Source organism: Dicentrarchus labrax, unplaced genomic scaffold, assembly GCF_905237075.1.
Source record: "Dicentrarchus labrax unplaced genomic scaffold, dlabrax2021, whole genome shotgun sequence".
Taxonomy (NCBI): Eukaryota; Metazoa; Chordata; class Actinopteri; family Moronidae; genus Dicentrarchus; species Dicentrarchus labrax.
Window position 1 is genome coordinate 20992733 of NW_026136705.1, and position 21607 is coordinate 21014339.

General features: G+C 39.9%; 1 protein-coding gene across 2 annotated transcripts; it reads right to left on the minus strand.

Annotated features, from left to right (window-relative positions):
• Positions 1 to 996: 996 nt before the first annotated feature.
• slc7a3a (solute carrier family 7 member 3a) lies at positions 997 to 15996 on the minus strand. Of its 2 annotated transcripts, none has more exons than XM_051400395.1 (12): positions 15873 to 15996; positions 7805 to 8433; positions 7465 to 7626; positions 6749 to 6932; positions 6535 to 6650; positions 5937 to 6159; positions 5702 to 5841; positions 5327 to 5429; positions 4792 to 5021; positions 4499 to 4665; positions 4116 to 4224; positions 997 to 4008 (listed from the first exon to the last, which is right to left on the minus strand). In XM_051400395.1, exons 2-12 carry the CDS (start codon positions 8169 to 8171, stop codon positions 3857 to 3859), a joined length of 1953 nt encoding a protein of 650 aa, XP_051256355.1. In that variant the 5' UTR covers positions 8172 to 8433; positions 15873 to 15996; the 3' UTR covers positions 997 to 3856. The 2 variants fall into 2 exon arrangements, with proteins under 2 accessions (XP_051256355.1, XP_051256356.1); XM_051400396.1 differs by lacking the exon at positions 15873 to 15996 and adding an exon at positions 14835 to 14968.
• Positions 15997 to 21607: the final 5611 nt, after the last annotated feature.

Sequence of the window (21607 nt, forward strand, 5' to 3'; positions counted from 1 at the left end):
GTGGTTTTTAGATTAAATTTGTGGCACCTGGATTGCTCACCTGGTGGAACTGGTGCCCGGTTTTCAAAGGCTGAGTCCTTGTATTCAAGTCCGACCCATGGCCTTTTACTGTATGTCATCCCCGCTCTCTTTTACCTATTTCATCTTCAGCTGTTTTAATGTCCTGTACCTAATAAAGCCCCCCAACCAACAATAATAATAATAATAATAATAATAATTATAATAAAAATGAAAGAACTTTCTGTTGCAAGTTGCTTTGGCTCAATTGTCAAATCACAATGCACCCAACCATCAAACACTGCAGTTACTGAATATGGACCAGTCACACATTAGAGAGATACTCTCATGCAGGAGGGGAGGCATGTAAAAGTATGGAAACGAGGGTACAGTCACAGAAAGGAGTGAATTTTAATTTAATTAATTTCATGAATGTATTTTTACTTTACTTTTTGTGGTAATTTTTGTCAATTTTGTTTAACTTTACTGTTACAGACAGCATAAGGTACTTACTGTGAATAGAGACGAGACTGGTGTTTGTAGGACATTGTGTTTATTCAGTTGCCTACAAAGTATAACTGACTTTATTATAGGGTTACTGTATGTATGTCTCAATGAGAAAAGGCATAAATAAACTCAGTTGTACTTTTATTTTAACATCATGCGGATACAGTTCCTCGGGTATGTCTGGACTCAATGACACAGAGACGTGTCATTGTGGGTGAAAGGGTTATTTACTTGTTATTTACTCATAGCTGACCTTTGCTATTCAAATATATTGCTGTCAATGTAAACAGAGTAAAGTTGTTTTGGTCTGCTGCTGCTGGATTTGTTGTCAAAAGTTTTAAAGTGACTAAATAAAGGGAAGTGTCATATTCAAATTAATATATGTCATTGTTGAGATAGTGAGTCACTGGTGATCCAATTAAAACCAGTAAAGGCTTCAACAGCCTCCAACATACAGCTCATGCTGAGAGAATTTAAAAAGAGGAAGAGGTGTATCTGCCATAAGCAAGAATGATTGTTTTATTTAAAAAAAACAACAAAAAAACAAACATTGAAAATACAGCTTGTTTTATACATGACAGCCATATGTACAGGATATAAAACACAAAAATAGATCCATTGCTGTTAATGAGATGATCACAGGGGAGATGATGGTATTTATTTTTTGAAAGGCACAAGGGCTGGGAATGAGTGAGTCACAGCCACATCACATAACCTTTTTAATGATAAATGAACCCTTCGTGGGGGTCTGTCACTGGAAGGCAAGCAAGAAAACATACGAGTTTTACATTTAAATCTACTCTTGTCTTACCGGCCCCGATGCCTTTCTCAGGCAGAAGGATGTTTCTTTAGGCACCAGATTATTGATTCACAACATCTAGAATCCACATCTATCCTTACTGCACCCTCCCATCTCCACATATGTTTTGGGGAGGCATGTCAAGTTCTGACATGTGTAAAGTGGGGAGCATTTTCTGAGCAAAAAGAGTATTAATGGGATATCTTTTAAACATATGCAGAAATGCTTCAATACTGCATCCACCAGGACCCCTGAAAGGGGGACTAGGATTGGTATAGTTTAGATTTCAGCAGCATCAAGTGTCATATGAATTGCCTTCAAATGTAATTTACAAAAAAACATCTCTTACCAAATTACACTTACGGTCATATTTTAAAGACAATTATTTGTATAATTTACAGCATTATACAAATGAAAAGATAAAGTTTTAAACAAATACTGTACATTTTACAGTAAGCACTTTACAAGAACAGAAAAGATGCTATTAACAATAAGTTATATTGACTTCAGAGGATTGGGTTAAAATCATTTTAAATTACACAATTTAGAAACCAACTTTTAGTGGTCATTCATAGTTCTGGAAAGCTCAGTTTCCAAAAACACGTTCATTTGGTCAGGGAAAGATCACAAAATATCACAACTTAATCATTTGATGCTGCAAGACAAAAGGGAAAAAAAGAAAAGAAAAACACTGTGACCAAACATATCAGCACACTAAAAACTGTACATTTAACGATTAAAATACATCTACAAAGCATAATAATTAATTGATTGAGACTGATATGAAAAGGCAAAAAGAAAGCTATCCCAAAACAAACACTATAAACATTTAAATATTAACAGTTCTATCAGAAAAAAAGCAAATAAAGTTGTAAAAATACAATAAAGTGGAATAAAATACAAGTGATGGGGGCTCAACAGACAAAGCTGCCAAGAACAAGTTTCAATTGAAACTAAACAAGAACATTTGTGAAAACATCAGTCTTTTCACAAGAAAGTAAAAATAAAAAAAGGTGATGGAACTATTTTAGTGGTAATAAAAGACAGACCCTTGTTCAGAAACAGACCACCTGCTCCCAGACACCAAAGTTGGTCATACAGAGGCAAACTGATGTTAATTAGTAATTCATTGTGTATTGACTGAACTTTTAAAAAGCCCTATTCCTTAGCCTGTCAGAAGATAACTAGATGCAATTAATTAATTTGTTAAGTGAATATCTGTCGACGTCCTTAGATCTGCAAAACTATTTGGGCAAAGCATTTTAAGCAAACAGTGTGTAATTCATGTAATAAAATCTGTATTTAGCTAATTAACTAAATGGATTATGTAAAACCCATACAGATATTTCGACGCACTCTTGTATCCAAACAAATATGAGCTTAGATAAATAAAGCAAGATATACAAGATTCAATCTTATAAGAGATATAAGATTCAATCTTATATCTCTTGGTTTATTTTGCTTTTTTTACTTCACTTTCTGGATAAAAAAAAAAAAAAGGCCCTACGTGGGTCGAAAAGTAGTTTCTCGTCCCTTTGGCTTTTCAAGACCTTTTCCAAACAATTTCACTTTTTTAGTGTAGGTTGAAAGGAAGGACACAAAATACCTGCAAATACCATTTCAACACAGTCTATATGCGAGACAAAAAGCACGGCACTGATCATTTGCGATAGGCAACAAATGTTGTTGCCAGTTGCTGTGTTCACATACTGTATGGGTGTCTGAGAGCAGGGGGGCACAAAGGCGATAGTGTGTTAAAAACGCATCCAATCTGTAAAGCATGAACTTCGGCCTCAGACACTGAACCGCGCAGTGTAGATGACATCGACCGTGTGCTACTGACCTAACTGCACTGAGGCCCTGACTCGCACTGTAAACCGCACAGCTTTCGTGCTACCCTGTTTACACACAAACAAACAAACAGGCTGGTGCAATAAACCAAGAACAATAAACTAGACAGCTTAACCTTATTAAAAAATACTATCCATGTTTCTTATACAACTCAAAGTCTAGCTCACTGATCCAAGTGTCTTGATGATCGTAAACTCACTGGCTCAAGTCATATATGTAGATATATTTTTTTTTTAGTGAAGTACATAGTAGTTCTCATTCACCCCTAGTGGCCAGGTGACTCCACACACAGCTACAGCGCATTGACAACAGAGAGAAAGCAGAGACGAAAAACAGGTTAAGTGTAACATTCTTCCAGTTAACGGCTTTAGAGAACGGTACCGCAGTACTCTTTGTTAGTTAGGTCCATTCAAAGCATGTGTTATAGGTAGATCTCCAGAGGGCTAAGGCTAAGTACAAACAGACAGATTAAAACAGACACATGGGCCAGAATGTAGCTCTGTCACAGTGTCAAGCCATCAAGTTAATCAGCCTCCAAGTCAGAGGTAAGATGTGTGTGGCGTTTTCTTGCCTCTTCCTCCTTTAAACCCAGGGCTGCGTTCCAGGCCGCCTACACTTCAGCATTTGGCCGCCTGTTCAACCAGACTGCCAAAATGAGTGAAGATGCTCTGCAACACTCCCCAGGGTCCATGGCAGTCTGTATCAGGGACTGCCTGTTTCTACGTCGCTGTCGCCAGGAGCGCCCTTGTAAATCGGGCTCTTGTTCTGCAGCGCAGGCTCATATTTGCGAGGGGATGACCTGTTGGCGGCTTCGCTGCTGTTCTTAATGCCATAGAAGAAGTAGATGGCAAAACCTTGAGGGGAGGACAGAAGCAACAGGAAGTTACAAAACAGTTACACGATGTGTAGAACTAGAAATGGACAACACAATGCCACACACAATTAAAGAGTTCAAACGTACCAATAGCCATCCAGACAGCGAAGCGGATCCATGTACCCATGTCCAGCTGCATCATGAGGTAGATGTTGACGAAAACACTGAACAGGGGCAACCAGGGAAGCAGAGGGACCTTGGGAGGAGAGCGAAATTGAGAAAAGTCAGCAGAAAGTCAGCAGAATCACATTTAACTATCTACCTCGTTCTGCCTGAGGTAGCAGTAAGTTCACATTGTTTCCCCGATTCCCTCAATCAGGGAACAATGTGTGCCAAAGTAAATGAGAAGTAGGCAACATAGTCTCCCAAACTACCAAGACACTAACAACAGTGTAATCATGCCAAAACAAAGAACTCATTCTAGGCTAAAGACTAAACAAATGGGTCCCTTCTGAGAGTTTGAGTGTTACCTTGAAGGTGAGCGCCTCTTTGCTCTCGGGCTGCCTCCAGATGATGACGACACAGACGCCACAGAGCAGAGTCAGGATGACACAGGGCACCACGACGCCTGGGTGCCCGGCCAGCAGTCCTGAGAGACAGTTTGCCAGGGTAATGCACAGTATAGTGATAAGAACCGCTGCAGAGAGAGAAGAGGGAGAGAGAGTTACTTTAATGGTGCAAATTACCGTCTTATTCACCGTTTTAAAATACATTTATATACCGACAACAAGCTCTATCTCTGCTTCCTCCCAGACATACTTACAAATAATAGCAGTGGTGACGTAGACAATGTTCCCAGAGATATTTGTTGGGTTCTTTCCACTTGGGCAGAAGAGCAGCTTGGCGGTGAAAGTCTCTCGGAGCGGCCTCTCGTCCGTCTCCATGCCGTACTCGTCACCGCTGTCCCCTCCGCTTACGGGCACCTTCTCCCCTCCCACCAGCTCCACCAGCTTCTCTGTCTGGCTGGATGAATTCAGGGTGCCTGGCTGGTACCTGTGAGTGATGGGAAGTGTGTCAGAGTGAAAAAGCTAAAAAAAAAAATTAAAAAAATGCTGTGTGCAAATCTACATTCCTCTGTTCCTTAAGTCCAAAGCAAATATGAGAATGAGACCACAGTATGAAAAGCTTCTGTGGAATTTGTGCTTTGGCTGTACACACATCATGATCTGACTACACTTTTAAACTGGCTTCATTGGTACCTGGCTATTATATATTAGTAGAGCAGCTGCTAGAGAGTGATGAATACAACTTCAGAAGACTTTGAGACTGTGCTAGAAGAAAATAAAAAAGGTGCTTACCTGAGGATGAGGACACAAATGGCCACTAAAGAGTATGCTAACAGAGTTCCAATGGACATGAGGTCAACCAGAGCTGCCAGGTCAAACAGGAAGGCCATAAGAGCTGTAAGGAGAAGTAACAAACATTTACACTGTAACCAATGTCTGCAAGACAGAAATAGGAACATTGAAATGCTTCAGTGGCTGTGGATGTGTGTTATTGATCCTGAACTGACAAGCAGTCAGACAGGTGTATGGATACAGCTGAGGGGAGACACAGAGCTGTGACTTTGGCAAACAATAAGCAACAACTGGACAGTCAAAACAGCAAAGAGCTGCTGGCCTGAAGCAAGGAACAACAATGACAAAATAAAATAAAAAATACAAATAGATTACCTGCAACAATGCCAGAGGCGATTGTAGCCAGAAGAGGTGTCTTTGTGCGAGCATTCATCCTGGACAGAATACGGAACAGCAGCCCGTCCTCTGCCATAGCGTAGATAACACGGGGCATGGGGAACATAGAGCCTAGGAGACTGAGAAGAGATCAATAATTAGTATTCGACATCAAAAGCTTTAGGGTGTCATGTAAAGAAACACATTGTGGCAAGAAAACAATTTTCTCCCTTACCTTGTGGACAGAGCGCACAGAGAACCCACAGCCACGATGTATCTAGCAGGAGCCCAGCCGACGTAGGTAAAGGCCTCAGGCAGAGGACTCTGGGTGTTCAGCTGGTAGTACGGCATCATCAGGGTAAGAGCGGCAGAAACACCGAAGTAGGCAAAAAAACAGATCAGCAGCGAGGCCACAATGCCAATAGGTATGGACCGCATGGGGTTCTTTGCTTCTTCACCTGAGGACAACAGCAACAGCAACAATTAAACAAATAGAGGATTTGTTGATATGTTTTCACATGAGACATGGGAACCACAATAACCTTAAAAAGATGTAAATGTAGCTGCATCAGCCGGGCCCTATATGTTGGAAAGATCTCAAATATGCTTAGGTAATACTGAATGAAAACCCATCATCAAAGGTAGTTTCACCCTTGTGTGTGCATTCCATGTGTGCAGATGTGATCATGGGGGTAGTAACATTGCCAGTAAGAAGCTTGTCAAACAAGAAACTTAGTGACATACAGTAAATAAATAAACCTCTGGGCAAGCAAAAAAACACCCTGTAAATCCCTTCTCTACATTGATTAACATGGATATGGTAAAACACTCACTTGTTGTGGCAATGCAGTCAAAGCCCACAAAGGCATAGAAGCAGGTGGCAGCACCAGACAGGACTCCAGTGAGGCCAAACGGAGCAAAACCACCCACACCAAACTCCTTTTCAGTTCTGAGTGGTAGAAGAGACACATCGTTTAACAATCAAACTCAGGTAAAACTATACTACAACTAAATTTCATGTGCTGACAAAGGTGGGCAAATACTGACTTCAAAGGCCTGCTGCTGTTGGTTTCATTTATGAATCTGACGTAGTCTTCCTGTGTCAGGTTCCAGTTGGCTGTGTCCCCCTTAACAAAGCCAGAGATTATAACGAAGCCCAGAACCACCAGATTGATGCCTGTGAAGATCTTATTCACGAGTGCCGACTCGCTCACACCAAAGGCCAGAAGGCCTGAAGGCACAAAGTACAGGAAGGGAGGAGAGGATAGCATAGGAAGGGAGGAGAGGGATGTGACAGAGAGAAGACAGAATTAATATTTCAGCATCAATAACAACATGTCCTGCTATGTGGGTGGATGTGTTCGTACTTCATTACTTCCAACATGCCATCCGTCAGCGACACTAATCCACCAATTATTTCTTTCTAACACTGCTACTGGCATCCCAAACTAACTGCAATATTAGTGTGACAACTGTTCTGGATGTTATGCAATGTTTTAATGCAATGCTAACAATGGCCAATGAGAATCAGTGGTGCTCAATCCTTTTGGCTTGTGACCAATTTAAGCAAAGAACTCTTGCAAGCCAAATTTAACCAAAGGGGGATGTCTGTTTAATTCAAAATTTTAGTGGAAAACTTCACAGTATTTCACAATAATAAAAAGAAAGATTACACGAAAATAAATAAGAAGTTCATTTAATTTTTTTCTTTCCCTAATCATCTTGCAATCTGTCATTTATCCTGTAGACCTCAGAAAACTCACCAGTAAGCAGCAGGATGAGGATGAGAGCAAACAGATCGGGGTACTCTGCCAGCACCCCCCCTGGCACCTCCATTGCCATGAAGGCTCTAAAAAAGCCAGAGATCTTTTGCTCAACCAGGTTATCAAAGGTGGAGCTCCACGCCCTGGCCACACTGGCCGTACCTAAAAGAGAACACAGAAACTTACGTAAGTCAACAATGTGGTAATGAGTTCTCCTTTCCATGGTTCTTTATATTCTTACTTGGTTAAAAATTAATTTAACTGATCAGTGTTGTTGCTGCATCAACAGCAAATACTACATAAAACTGCAACAACGCCACTGAAACTTTAGAAAACTCACCTATCACATAGGAGAGGATGAGGTTCCAACCCGTGATGAAGGCCCAGATTTCTCCAACTGTCACGTAGCTGTAAAGGTACGCAGATCCCGTTTTGGGGACACGGGCGCCAAATTCAGCATAGCAAAGGCCGGCCAACATGGAGGACAGAGCGGCGATGAGGAAGCAGAGTACAATAGCGGGTCCGGCCTTCTCCCGGGCGACCTCGCCAGCGAGGACGTAGACACCGGCGCCGAGCGTGGCGCCCACCCCCAAGGCGATGAGGTCCAGGGTGGACAGGCAGCGGGCAAACTGGGACTCTTCACCTAAGCCATTTAATGCCCGGCGACGAAGCAGGGTTTGGCCAAAGTTGGACAGCTTGCTGGCCATATTTGCTGTGATTGTGTGTGGGCGCTGAACCAGGCTATGCGTTTTAAATCCTTCTAGTGTGGGTGTGTGTGATTGACACAGCTTAAACAGAACACGTGTGACTGGACTGAAAGTAGCAGTACTTTGCGCAGATGGGTAGGTAAACCAAGTTCTTGTTTATTATAGGTCCTTCAGTGCAGGTGTGTAAGCTTAGGCACTTGAGCAAATGGAACAGGAAGTAGCAGGTCTGTGGTTGCAGTACTTTGCAGCAGCAGATTAGGACCTGTGAGAAAACACAAGAAAACAAGCGCTCAAAATCAGAGAAGTATTCAGTAACTGCCAAAGCTTACATGTCACACAGCCGTATTTGGCACCGGACGGTTGGATTATTGCATCCTTTCTTTTCAACTGTGAACATTTTCGAGGAAAGGTGTTCAAACTCAAGAGAAACCACAACTCGACGAGTTCTGTCCCACCACGGCTAAACAAGGGATAAGCTTTGTGGCATAGGTTGTCAAGGTTATTTTCATAATCTGATATCACACACAATGTCTCAGTGTGGTTTAAATGTCCTGGAATATTATTCTCCTCAGCAAAAAGGGGACACAAGAGACAATAAAAAGACACATTTCACTACATGAGTATGCAGAACTTGTTACGCAACTTCCAGGAATTCATACCTCCACCTCTTACCACATAGTAACACATCATGAGACGCAGTGGGGCACGGAGAGACCTCATGAAGACAAAAGAAAATCTATCTACCTAAAGCACTATCCTACTAAGCATAAATCCAATCTTAATTCTGCCTTAACAAATAAACCTGCCTGAGAACACACCCCTATAAAAACAGAAGAACACCTAGCTTAATTCCCCGCCACTCCCTCGCTGCGAGAAAATGCACTCTACTACCTGTGTTATGTTTTTTCAGCAGATAGAAGCCGACAGGGAGAAGCCTGGGAAAGCCAGAGGCTGCGAAGGGACGATACGGTTCTGCAAGCTAATATCAACAAGGGAGAGGAGGACAGCGTGAACCAGCAGCTCGATAAGGCGAACCAGCTGCACTGGGAGAACGCTGATCATACTCCATGTAAAAACTCACGTCGTCTATTCCAAGAACTTGTCTTAACAAAACACTATGTTTAAAACAAATTCTATACAAAACCACAATTCAATAATAACGTGCACACGCAAATAAAAGGCTATCATCAGATCTCTAGATCTACATTTGATTATACAGTCTGTACTTTTCAATTGCCACAACTGAGTGAGTGAGTGCAATAAAAACTTGTGGCAGTGTGATAATTGTTACGGTTGATTATTGTCCCATCCATTATCAACAATTGGAATAAAAACACAGACAAAACCACCCTCAAGGACAATGTCAACACACTATCAGCAGTAAGCTTGTCAACTTCATGGAAGGGTGAATGATAAGGATGAATCCATTTTCTGTAAAAACACGCACACACACGCATACAGCCGGGAACAGTTCATAACAGGTCATGGACATTTGGGCACAGCACATCTGACCAGGAAAGATACAATGTTTTTCTGTTTGTCTTTGGAGGCAGTCAGGAGCCTGGATAGATCAACACAGGGGTCATGGACAGGTTTGACGTAAATTGCTGATTGAAAGTAACTTAAAATTGTGGGCACTGACACTATTACTGTCAAATAATACTGCAATGTAACAAGAGACACGCCTCATAGAAAAATGTTTGGCCTGTTTTTTTTTTTTCTTTACTTGAAGCTCTGAGAAAAGAAATCTTGGTGCATTAAACAGGTTAGGCTGCTTGGTTTACTCCACCTTGATGAAATACCACACCAGTATTAGGAGGACATGCAGCTGCTCCTGCAGTGACTTGCTTACATAAACACATGTGAAAGTACTACAGATTATATATTAACTATAATAAAATGTGTTAGTTACTATATAATACGAATACTCCATGTACTCTATGACCAGTTTTATAAATCATAGCTTTGCAGAGAAAATATTTTTTTCTGACAGAAAGCAGGAGCCACAACTCAACCTGTTGTATGTCATTAACTCTTTTTTGAAAGGGAATTTTAAAGGGTTAAAAATGTCACTAAATAATGAAGTTGATTTCATTAATTTTGTACTGTTCATGAAGGGCCACAGCACAACACGGAGACCAAAGCTTTGCACATCAAGTGTGTGTGAAGGAGTGAGCGTGAATGTCTGTCGTTAACAACTCAACATTTGTCTTGGTTAAAATGGCTGTATCGTGTTATCGTACCATAGTTTTCACTTTTATTGTGGTATGTGAACTGTGTCTGAGTTTGATTACTGAGCAATCACACTGAGCAAAGTCATGCTTGTAATGTCATGGGTGAGGAAAGTTCTCATCTGCAAATACTAAACTATTTTTATGATTACTACAACTGCTACTGCCATTAGTAACCATTTACAATTTTACAAATGATTGATGAAGGGGAAAAAAACATATGGATCTGGTTTCTTTAGCAATTTAAAGACTGACGTCAACTCTGGAAGACTGAAGACATGCTAGTAGTTATTCTACCGATTTGGAGCAATTTACAGACAAAAACCCCAAACGTGAGGCTTGAAGTCAGGATTTAGGGGACAGAGCAGCAGCAGTCAAAGGCAGCGTTGCACTGAGTCTGAAGCTGCACTGATACCTGATTCCTCGGTGTCAGTGCTGAGAAGGCGGATGGACATTTCAGGCCTATCAGTCACTTCACCGGTCAAGCAGCAAAAAGAAGTGAAACACTAACCCGACAACACGGACCGGGCCGACTGTCTGGCACAGTGTGGACGTGTGAGTGTGGTAGTTATGTTAAAGTTCTGAAAAGTACTGCTTCAGGCTTTTCCACTTCACAAACTAAATCAAACGCAGATTTTGCTTTTAATCTCTATTAAACTTTGCACACTTTGGGGGAAGTTTCGAGAATTAAATTTCATCCCTGCTCAGGAGGTGACACCAATTCAAGTTGCAGGTACTTTCAGACAGCGGGGACAAAATGGAGGTGGAATGAGGTGTAAGACACAAAAAGGTATAATATAGCATCGTTTATGAAAAGTGGAGCTACACCTCACAGTGAAAATTGATTTTTTTTTTTTTTTTTTTACAAAATTAGATTAATCAAAGACTAAAACATGTTTATCTGAGCAATATGCACAACACAAGGTGGTCAGACAATGATTTTACCTATTGGCTGAGGTCACACAGTATGTGAGACAAGGAAGAGAAAAAGTCTTTCAGCTGTAGATTATGTTATGGTCCAATTTTGTCCTGTTCTTTTTCATAACACACAGGATACAAGCGCTCACAATGTTTCAGTACAATGACAATATTCTATTAATACGATAAAAATAACATAACCTATTTATCAAAGCGCTTCTAGTCGTACCATTTCAAAAGAGAATATCCTGCCTAGTACAGTTAAGTGTTGGGAGAAAAAAGAAACACTGTCAAACAATGAAATTAAAACAACAGAGAGCACCCAATAATAAACATTCAGCCCTCTGAAGGCCGATGGGAAACTGGTACATGGTGGATGTGCTCCCACTCCCCACTTGGTGTGACATTCCAGTAGCATTTTCCACTCGCACACCAGGAACTGAGATCTGAGACTATCGATGTTGTGTCAATAAACATTTATTACTAAACTATGTGCCCAGCTGGCTGTGATCTCCTCAGGGGGTTCGCCCAACACTGCACATACTTTAAAGACAAAAGTGCTCAACTGAAACCAGCTAGCTGTAAAGCTGTGAAAGCACAAAGAGAACTTAACATTTGGACAATTTAATTCCAGATTGAGAGCGAATCTAGCCAGAAATTTCAAGAATATTTCATCTGCAGATCAAGTTGTTGGCACAGTTCCCACGAATGCAGGTTACAAAATGCCGACCTGAATGCTGTATGTCCTCACTTTAAGGGTGGTCTCATTAAAGCGACCACCTCTACTTGATGCCTCAGTCACGTCAGCTAGCTGCTAATCTTTTCCTTGTGGTTTTCACGAGGGTGCCCGCTTACGTAAGCGGGGCAGATTTATGCCAGTTTGCACAGAGGTGTGGCTCACAACTGTGCCGTCTGCAAGCTTCACTACGCAACAGCCCACACACACCCACATGACAAGACCAGTGTGCTACCTGCAGCCATTTTCTGTTGCTGACTTAAATACATGTGACTGTGAATGGGAAGCAAATGTTACGTGTAAAACAAGGGAGACACGTTGATTTCTGTTTTGTTGTATCATTGTTTACTTTCTCCAGCAACGACACAACCAGAGTTTATTCAAATTTTGTTTTTTTTTGTTTAGTTTTTTTTAAATTGAGCTGTTTATCTTGGAGGACTATAACCAGACTTGTGGCCAACAGTGCTCTGGTTACAACAGGCTTCAGGGATAATGGCCCTGTTACTTGACTTAGCGTTGCTGCAACTGCTGCTGCGGACTCTAAGAGGATTATTTGGAGAAGTAACAAACCTGCTAACCTCATTATGGCTTGTTGCTGCTCCTCTGTCCACACATATAAACAACGCATGGCTTTGTTTTGACTGCCACCGTTGACGACAACAGCAGTGAAACTCTATGGTTATATGACCTCACCCCAGTGAGGTCTTTTCTACTATATTGTTGTAACATTGTCATCTAATATGTATATAATAATCAACTGCAAAATGAGAAATGTGCCCATAGCAACAAAGTTCGCTTTGAGGTAAAAAAAAAAAAAAAGCGATGCAGAATTTTGGTATAATTAGTCCTGAGAATGATCTAAAATTCATAAAAGTATTTTTTTTTATTTGCTTTTTTATTCTAGGCGCCTTAAGTTTTTGTCTCAAGAGTAAAAACTCTTCATTTAAAAAGGGGTGATTCTGACCATAAATCACCTGACTGTGCAACAAATCCCAAGTATTTTCCCATACATGTATAGATATATTCAAACATTTACATTTAAATATTCAAATATGAAAAAAACCCCAAAAAAAGGCATTTGTTTTTTTCTTCTTCTCCAAATGTGAATGGAATTTCAGACTTCTTGAAAATCCTGTATCTGTCATTTGTGGGCACAGCAGATATACAGTGGGACAACTTGTTTAGTGCCCTGCAGGGCTAAACACCCATTAAAGGAACTAACAGTGACGCTGTATAACCCTAAAAAGGTACGCCGTATCATTGCTGTCTACACAAAGTCAGTCAAACATTCTTCAGGCATTACACACACACACACACACACACACACACACACACACACACACACACACACACACACAATGGTTTTCCAGGTGTTTGAAGTTATGAACAGTATGTCTTTTTTTTTTTTTTTGAGCCAGATATGTTTGTCTGTATAAAGGTACCCTGTAGCTTTACCTAAAAGCTGTATGTGTTTACTCTACTTGTGTATGTAAGTATGTGTGGACAGACTGACCACTCAGACTGAACCGAACGACCGTTAAAGTCACCTGGCTTGAAAACCGCCGCTCCTGCCAAAAAACTGCTCTCGCTGTGAAATGGAATGTGACAAACTAACAAATCTGTTCACTTTCCCATAAAGCAATGCCAACACCATTAATTGCCACAAGAACAGAACTACGAGTCTACGCATTAAAGACAGCTGGACGCCTTTACAGATATTGGTACTGAGCCGGGTATATGGAGGCCACGTACGCAGAGAAACATGACAGCAATGTTTTATGGAACTCCCCCCTCTATGTATTTAATTATGCTCAGACTAATTAGAGACCAGGGTGACAGATTTCCTCAGCTTCTCCCTGAAATATATCAGCACATCAAACACAAGCATTTAAAGAAAATCTGCACATTTGCCAAGTCAAACTCTTGTATGTTGTTGAGGGCAAAATTAAGACTTGGGTTATTGTTGATGCGATAATCTTGGGAACATATACAGACACACTATTCCTGGTTAATTATATTTGTGGTGTCATAAGAATTGAAAATGCTCTTGAGGGTTTAACAGTCACAGTGCAGTACACATCCACCACTATTAAACTTTTATTATACTTATCTGCAGTTTATTAGGCACCACTAGCTAAGTAAACTAAGTAAATCTTACTTTCATGAAGGTTGTAGTTTTTGTTGAAACTGTGAAGTGCTTCTAATATTTAGTCTAACCCCAGTGATGTAAAAATGCCCATTTGTTTTAATGCAATATGCAACACAACAGCACTAAAACTACTATAAAACAACGTTCAAGGTAAAGGAGTTATTTGTAGGGTTTTTGTTAGTAGACCGACAAGAACACACCAAATAATCTGCAAATAATGTGCAAGCGTGCTATAACGGGGAATGCAATGCTGCAGCAATGACAGGAGGTGATAGGAAAGTTGTGACCACAGAGTTTAGGACCAACAACCTCTCACTCCACCAAACCAAACCAAACAATACGACCATCGCTGAACAGGTTTGGACTAAAACTCCACACCCAGACTCCTCTCCTCTTCTCCTGTACGCCTCACCACAATACAGCCACTAACATTTCTTATCCTTGAAGTGGGTTTTCCACCGGCTGATGCAACACGAGCATAGTAAAGACCGTGCGGACAGGCAGCATGCTACGGAACACTACCCCGGAAGGATGATTCACTTTGATGGTACGCGGGGATGTTGGGAATTGAGGCTACTATTTAAAAGCTATTACATCTAAATAAAGACACTTGAAATAGCCTTACTCACGGCCTTAACCAAATTGGGCGATGCTCAGCTGTCCACCTAGCTGATGGTCCATCTGTCAGGGGGCCGAAACACCAGCTAGCTACGTGGCTTAAGTCAGTCTCGCGTGGTGATGTTGCCTTCAGACATCATGGAAACATCGTAATTTTCCCGAAGTACACACAACTCGTGCTTCTGGTGTGTCTCTTGTGTACGATTTTAGCGGTCACAGGTGACACCCACGGTGTCCATTTAAACGCGATATGGTGATTTGTCGTCAGTATTTAGTGTTTACGTTATTATTTTTTTTAAAAAACGTAAGAGCATTAATACGAGTTCACTTTCACTTACTGCTGTTTGTTTTATTGTATCTGTCTTTGCAGTTATAAAGCAGTCGTGTCGCTTGATTTGAATAAATAAACGAATGAATGTCTTTTGCACCACGGGCTGTTTTGCACTTAATTTGGATTATCAGAAATTCGGCACTTTCTGGGGGGTCTTTGAAAGCATCAGCATTACCGTCATCCCACGCCTTGATAGCACGCCCTTACTAGCGGAGTGTGCTAGTCCGAGAGGACCAAAACAATGAATGAACACAGCGTGAGAACCCCGAAACGTGTTCAACCGTTTCTCTTTAAAATAACGTTTAAACGTTTCCCTACACTTGTCACCTCTCGCGAGTCTCGTGTATTTATTTAAATTGTACTTTGTTTTGTTTTTTGTTTCCGTTTACCCGGTTGACTCAGTCCCCGCTCAAATGGGAAATGAAAACGTCAACTACTGTTAATAAACTGTAAAATACAAAAAATAAATATTACTTTACTCTTAACACCGTAAAACACCACGTGAAGACGATAACCGTTATGTTATTTATTTTTAAAAACGCCAGTGAGCCAGTCCAACTGACACCACACGAGGGAAAGATTGCATCAGTCCAGGTATGTAACGTTATAAGATACAGGCGGAAATAAAACGTAGACTCAGTTTTTCTAAAATAAAACAATATAAATAAAAATGTTTTTTTTTTTTATCGTATCAGTGAAACAAGATAAAGGATATTACCTTTAATATATTGTTGGTTGGTAGCGGTCCGAAGACGAGAGATACTGTAGTCGCGGTCGCTGATGAAATGTCCCGCTCTGTGGGTGCGTACGGTTTTGATCAGCTGGGAGGAGGAGGGGGGGGGGCGGGAACTATAAACAAACTGACGCAACTGTGAGGTGGAGCTTTTCCAGGCATGAGTGCGAAGAATGAAACGAAGACGTACGAGTAAACATATAGAAAAAAGGACAAACAAAAACACTTGTTGGGGGACGACGAAGAAAAAACAGAGATAAACATACAAACATGTTTAAGAGACAGGAAGTGGACGCATGTGACAGTTTAACGTGTGTTTAAGTTTATATCCGTCCGCGTGCTTTTGTCGTAGTAGATATGCCCATATATGGAAACCCAGCTTCCTCCCCCCCTCTCTTCTGACAGCTATGTATAGGCCCTGGCTCCAGTCTCTACACTATATCCGCTGTTGCTTTGTTCTACAGATTAAAAGAGAAAGGAGGGAAAAACCAAACTATTTCTTTCATGTTTCATTTGCACTCAGTGACCTGGGAATGCTGCAGAGGGGGTCAGTGGTGTCAAACAATGTAATTTTTATTTAAACAAAAAAAAAAAAAAAAAACCTAATGCAAAACCTAACCTCATCAATGCAAAATGTCAACCAAAATCCGGTGTGTGAATGATTAAATTCTGTGACATCATGTAAATGGAGGGGGGCTTAAAGACAGAGAGACTAATTTCAGTGACTGTGGTCCGATGCAACACCAACACTGTATGGCATCAGAGTTAAATCTGTGCTTCACAATGTACAAATCTGATACTCTTTTTTCCCCCACACACATAAAGTAAATGTATATGACATTTTTGAAAATGATCACTTAAATTAGTTTTTTAAAACATTTTAAAATCATTTTACTGTTGAAAAATGAACCTAAAATGAAATAAATCCAACATTGTAATGGCATTGCTGTTTTGTAACCACCTAAAACATTTGTTGAAACCCCAAGGTCCAGTTAATAGATGTTCTCAGCATTTGATCACATAGATCACACGATCTTGTAGATCAGGGATGTTAAACATATGATATAAGGGTCCAATCTGGCTCACTGGATGACTTTGCAAAGTGTGGAAATTGTCGCTGAAGTCACTGATTCCAATTTTGAAATAAAACGCTATAAATATATAAATAAATGCACTGCTATTCCTGATTTGTCCACAAAAAGAGTAAATTACATTGTTACATTGTTCCAAAATACATGTGGTAATACTAACTGAAACATTTTGTGGATCCACAGTGATCTGTAAATTGTAATGCACATGTAATAACAGCAGACTGACTTATTGTGGAGAAACTGAGACACACACTGCACAAACTAACCTCACCACTGGGTCCATTTAGTAGTTCTGAACCTCTGGATCTTTCAGTGGTACGTGAGATAGTTTTGTCGACTTCTATTCCCAAAGTCAAGAAGTAATCTTCAGTCTCAAGCCAACACAGTTGAGAAGTCCTTAAAGTGATCAGAAAAATGGAAAATGTAACTCCAATCTACACCAGGGGTTTCATACTCATTTTATTTCATGAATTATTATTAATTATCATTATTTCAGAATCAGAAATACTTTATTGATCCCTGGGGTGACACTTTTTCACTACAGTTGTTCCACTCACACAACGTTAAAGAATAGCACTTATATACAATATCTAACACAATATATAGAATAGAAATTAATGTATAGCTATATACATATAGTAAAAAGTAAAAAAATAAAAATGGAAATAGAAATAGAAATATAATAGGAGCCTAAGAGACATAATAAGATAATAAGAGCCTATATACAAAGTAAATGTAAATCTAAACATAAGTGTAAAGATATTCCACAGTATTGGTGACAGAAATTAAATAAATAGTAATGAGAAATACAGCCCTATTTGATCTCAAGTGCGCCTGACCAGTAAAACCACTGCATAATAATGTATAAATAACATAATAATCCTTCTCTGCTAACAGGGCACTGGGAATGTCTTAGTGTGAAAGAGTATATTCTGAAAATGTTCACAATTAATAATATACTAATAATAAATAATAGATGTTTTGAAAAATAAAAATAAGTGCAATTTCAATTGTGTCTCAGTTTTTCCACAGTCAGTCAGTCTGTTGTCATTACATGTGCATTACAATTTTACAGATCACTTGTATGTACAAATGTTTAGGTTAGTCACATGTATTTTGGAACAATGCAATTTATATTTTACAGAGATCAATCTGCAACTATACCTCATATACCTATACCCCTATGAAATAAATCAAACTATGAAATGGAATCACTTTTGTGTAACTAACAAAAACACTTGAGGACAAAACAATCTCACTACAGGGTCCATTTATTATTAGCAATTGATCAAATCACATGATCTTGTAGAAAATGTTCAAATATCCATGTTTCTGAGCACAAAATGTATTTTAACCTTAGTTCACCTTTTTATAACTGAGCTGTGGAATATCAGTGTTTTTATTGTGGTCCGAAATGGATGATGTTAAGTCAGTACCGGACTGAGCACAGGGAGTGTCTCCACCAGTCTTTCCTCAGAATCTGCCCACAGTATTTGCACTGATAGTTACACAAGTGTTCAAGCCGGCAGATGAACTTTCATTCTGATGAGCTTGTGCGGTAATTCAGAGCTGTACCTAAAATGTGTTGCAAGGGTGTGTGGAAATGGCTGAATTCATGGAAATGTATAAATAATCTTTATTTAAGAAATTCAGCATTCTTTCCCGTAAATGTTTTTTTTATATATTGTTTTATTTCCTTTATTTGGTAGTGACAGAAAGTAGGGAGGGTGATGATACCCAGCAAAGGGCTGCAGGTCAGATTCAAACCCTGGGCCGCTGCAGCAAGTGCTCAGCCTTGGAACATGGGTCCCCAGCTCTACCAGGTGAACTATCCGTGTGCCATGAAGTGTTTTTTCTTAAAAAAAATCCTCTGAATATCGAAATCACTGTGTTTTTGTTACCTTAGACTCAGATGTTTTTAATCTTAAAATGGTGCAAATCATCTTCCATAGAGTCAGCCATGTTTCTACAATAGCCCAGAACAGACAAATCAAACACCGGCTCCAAACAGTGTGAACCGTTCGAGACGTTACACATTGGTTTGTTTTAAAGCATTGAGTTTGTGGTCGTCAAAATGACTGTTTGTCGGAGCCAGCAGAGGTGACGTACTATGAGTTGAGCTGCTCTCACAATGGCGGCTGGCACACGTGATCTCGTATTACAGCTAGAGAGTACACTAAAACATGTTTCTGAAACGATTTTAGGTGATAAACAGGCAACACAGTAACTTGCTTCGTATTTGATCAGCGCTGCGTAGTTTGTGTGCTGCGATGGACGGACTCACTGATAATTTCTTGTCAGTCGCAAGGTAGACACGCCCAAAAGCAAACCCTACTTTATCATCTATTTTACTGTAAAGTGGAACATAATTGACTAAATGAACATCGTACCGTGCAGAAGAAGACTTGTAACTAGAGATTGAGAACATAAACTCATTAGGAAACTGTTTACTCAGCTAATAAATCAAGTGAGAAGTCCGGTCATTTCTCCATAAGACTGCACGGTATCAGTGTTTTATTGCAGCTCATGGAGCCATGGGCAGTGTCTGTTTTCAGAATCACTCGTCAGTTTTTCCACGAATGGTTAAAGAAGTATTTAAACCAGCTGATGAAGTAATTCTCGCCTTGTGCAGTCATTCAGACCTATACTTCAAATGTGTTGCAAGGGAAATGACTGATGTCATGGAAATGTATCATCAACATTTAAGAAATGTAGCATTAATTTGAACATTTAACCCTTTATAGGGCACTCATTGAAATACTTAAAAATTTAAAATTTCAACCCTGGAGTGTTATTGGTGGATATAAGAAGACATTTTTCTGACAAAAGTCAGTTTTTGTCTGAAAATCAAAGTCAATGATATCTATGTGGGCTGGCAAAACAACAATCTGTGGCACAGCAGGCCTCCTCTTCCTATAGAAGGACTGAGCAGACAGCTGCTGAAAAAGAAATATGCCACATCAACACACTATGAAAATATGTAATAAATAAGCCATAAGCAAATCAAGATCAAGCCCACTTTGAATTATTTGTGAAAGAAAGCTGTAACATTAAAGTGTATATTAGTATATCACCCATAAAAAAACCCACCAAAATATGCCATAGAAGTGTAATTAAAAGCGTCATAATGAAGTGACCATATATGGTTCCTCGCCCGATAAAGGATTAAACTGGTATCCAGCTCATGGGTGCCCTTCAGCAGAAAAAAAAAGAAAGAATTTAAACACTTTTTTGTTTTTAGGAGTATGCACCATGTACATTTTGACACAACTCTTATACAACACAATAAAAGATCTAGGACCCCATAGTTGCCCACTTTTCAGTATATAGTATAATAATAAACTAACCTTTAATATAAAACTTTTTTTTCCTAATTACCTAGTATCCACTTTTCTCAGCACTTTAATACTTCTCATCTGGGTTTACTGAAGACTTTGTCGCCAAAACAAACCATCTCATTATAGGTTCGTACTTAACTTATAGCGATGTATCTTCATTTATGAAGTAACTTGTGTTTACCTTTTAATAACTAAGATGTAGAATATCAGACCCACATGAACCCTGTAGAGATCAGGATCATGGACCCAGGTCACATAACCCGTGATTTACTATTTGATGGAAAACCGAGGTTCTTCCGACATGGCTGTGCACTTACTGGACTTGCTTACACAGCACAGGGAATGTGTTACAGTTTTCCACTGGGCAGCAGGTCTACTTTCGTTATTATTGACCAGTGCAATTACTCAGAGACACTTGATTTCAAAATCCAGCTCCATGGTAGCGAAAACAAACACACAAAAAAAAGTGCCATGGGCCCTTTTGACCCTGTTTTTAGGTAAATGCTCCATGTACATATTGACACAGCTCCTCCCCAATGCAGATAGACAAGACAAGTAATAATACTGAACTTAGCTTATATGGTATTTTAGTGTTGCATATTTCCAAACACTTTTTAAACAAATTAAAAGGGGCCTTTGAGACTGTCGTTAATTGATGAGTAATTAAGTGTTTGTCTAACAGAGTTTGTGCTGACAACACAGAACTGGGGTAAACTGTGTCCACAGTCACGTACACATCAAATCACTGAAATACTGTCTTTCTTTACTGTTACATTTTTGCGTACGAATTTAAATGTTTTATTTTCAGTTCCTGGGAAAGGCTGGATGTATTTTTTTTCCATGCCTTGGACTACGACCAGAGGTAACTTTAGATAAAAATGGATTTGTAAATTACATTTTGTCTCTCTCCACCCATCGCTCTCTGTTCGTTGGAACGATAGTAGCCACTCGTCTCACCTTTTGTGCTTGCCCAGTCACACTGCTTTGGGTTGCTCTTTCAATTTACTTCCACTTTATCAAGCTAACCCAACTGGGTGTCTCTGCAAACACAACAAGTGTCATGGCTGCACACTGGGCTCCAGTGTTAGAACTGCTAACAAAACACCACCTAATCTCTGCCTTGGCCCGCTGTGCCTATCCTGTCTGCCCACTTTCATTACTCAGGACATCAAAGCTCACTAGTTTTGTAGGTCACAGCTCTCACTGATAAGAAAGGTCAGTGTCTGTGTATGTACCCCAGGGTCCCTATACATTTTAAAATTTCATTGTTCAATTTGGTTCACTGGACTTG

Coding starts and splice junctions, on each gene's coding strand:
- slc7a3a (XM_051400395.1), bottom strand. CDS start 8,171: ATGGCCAGCAAGCTGTCCAACTTTGGCCAAACCCTGCTTCGTCGCCGG. Junction 5,430..5,701: donor CGCCTCTGGCATTGTTGCAG/GTAATCTATTTG, acceptor TTCTCCTTACAG/CTCTTATGGCCTTCCTGTTT. Junction 5,022..5,326: donor ATTTGTGTCCTCATCCTCAG/GTAAGCACCTTT, acceptor CATCACTCACAG/GTACCAGCCAGGCACCCTGA.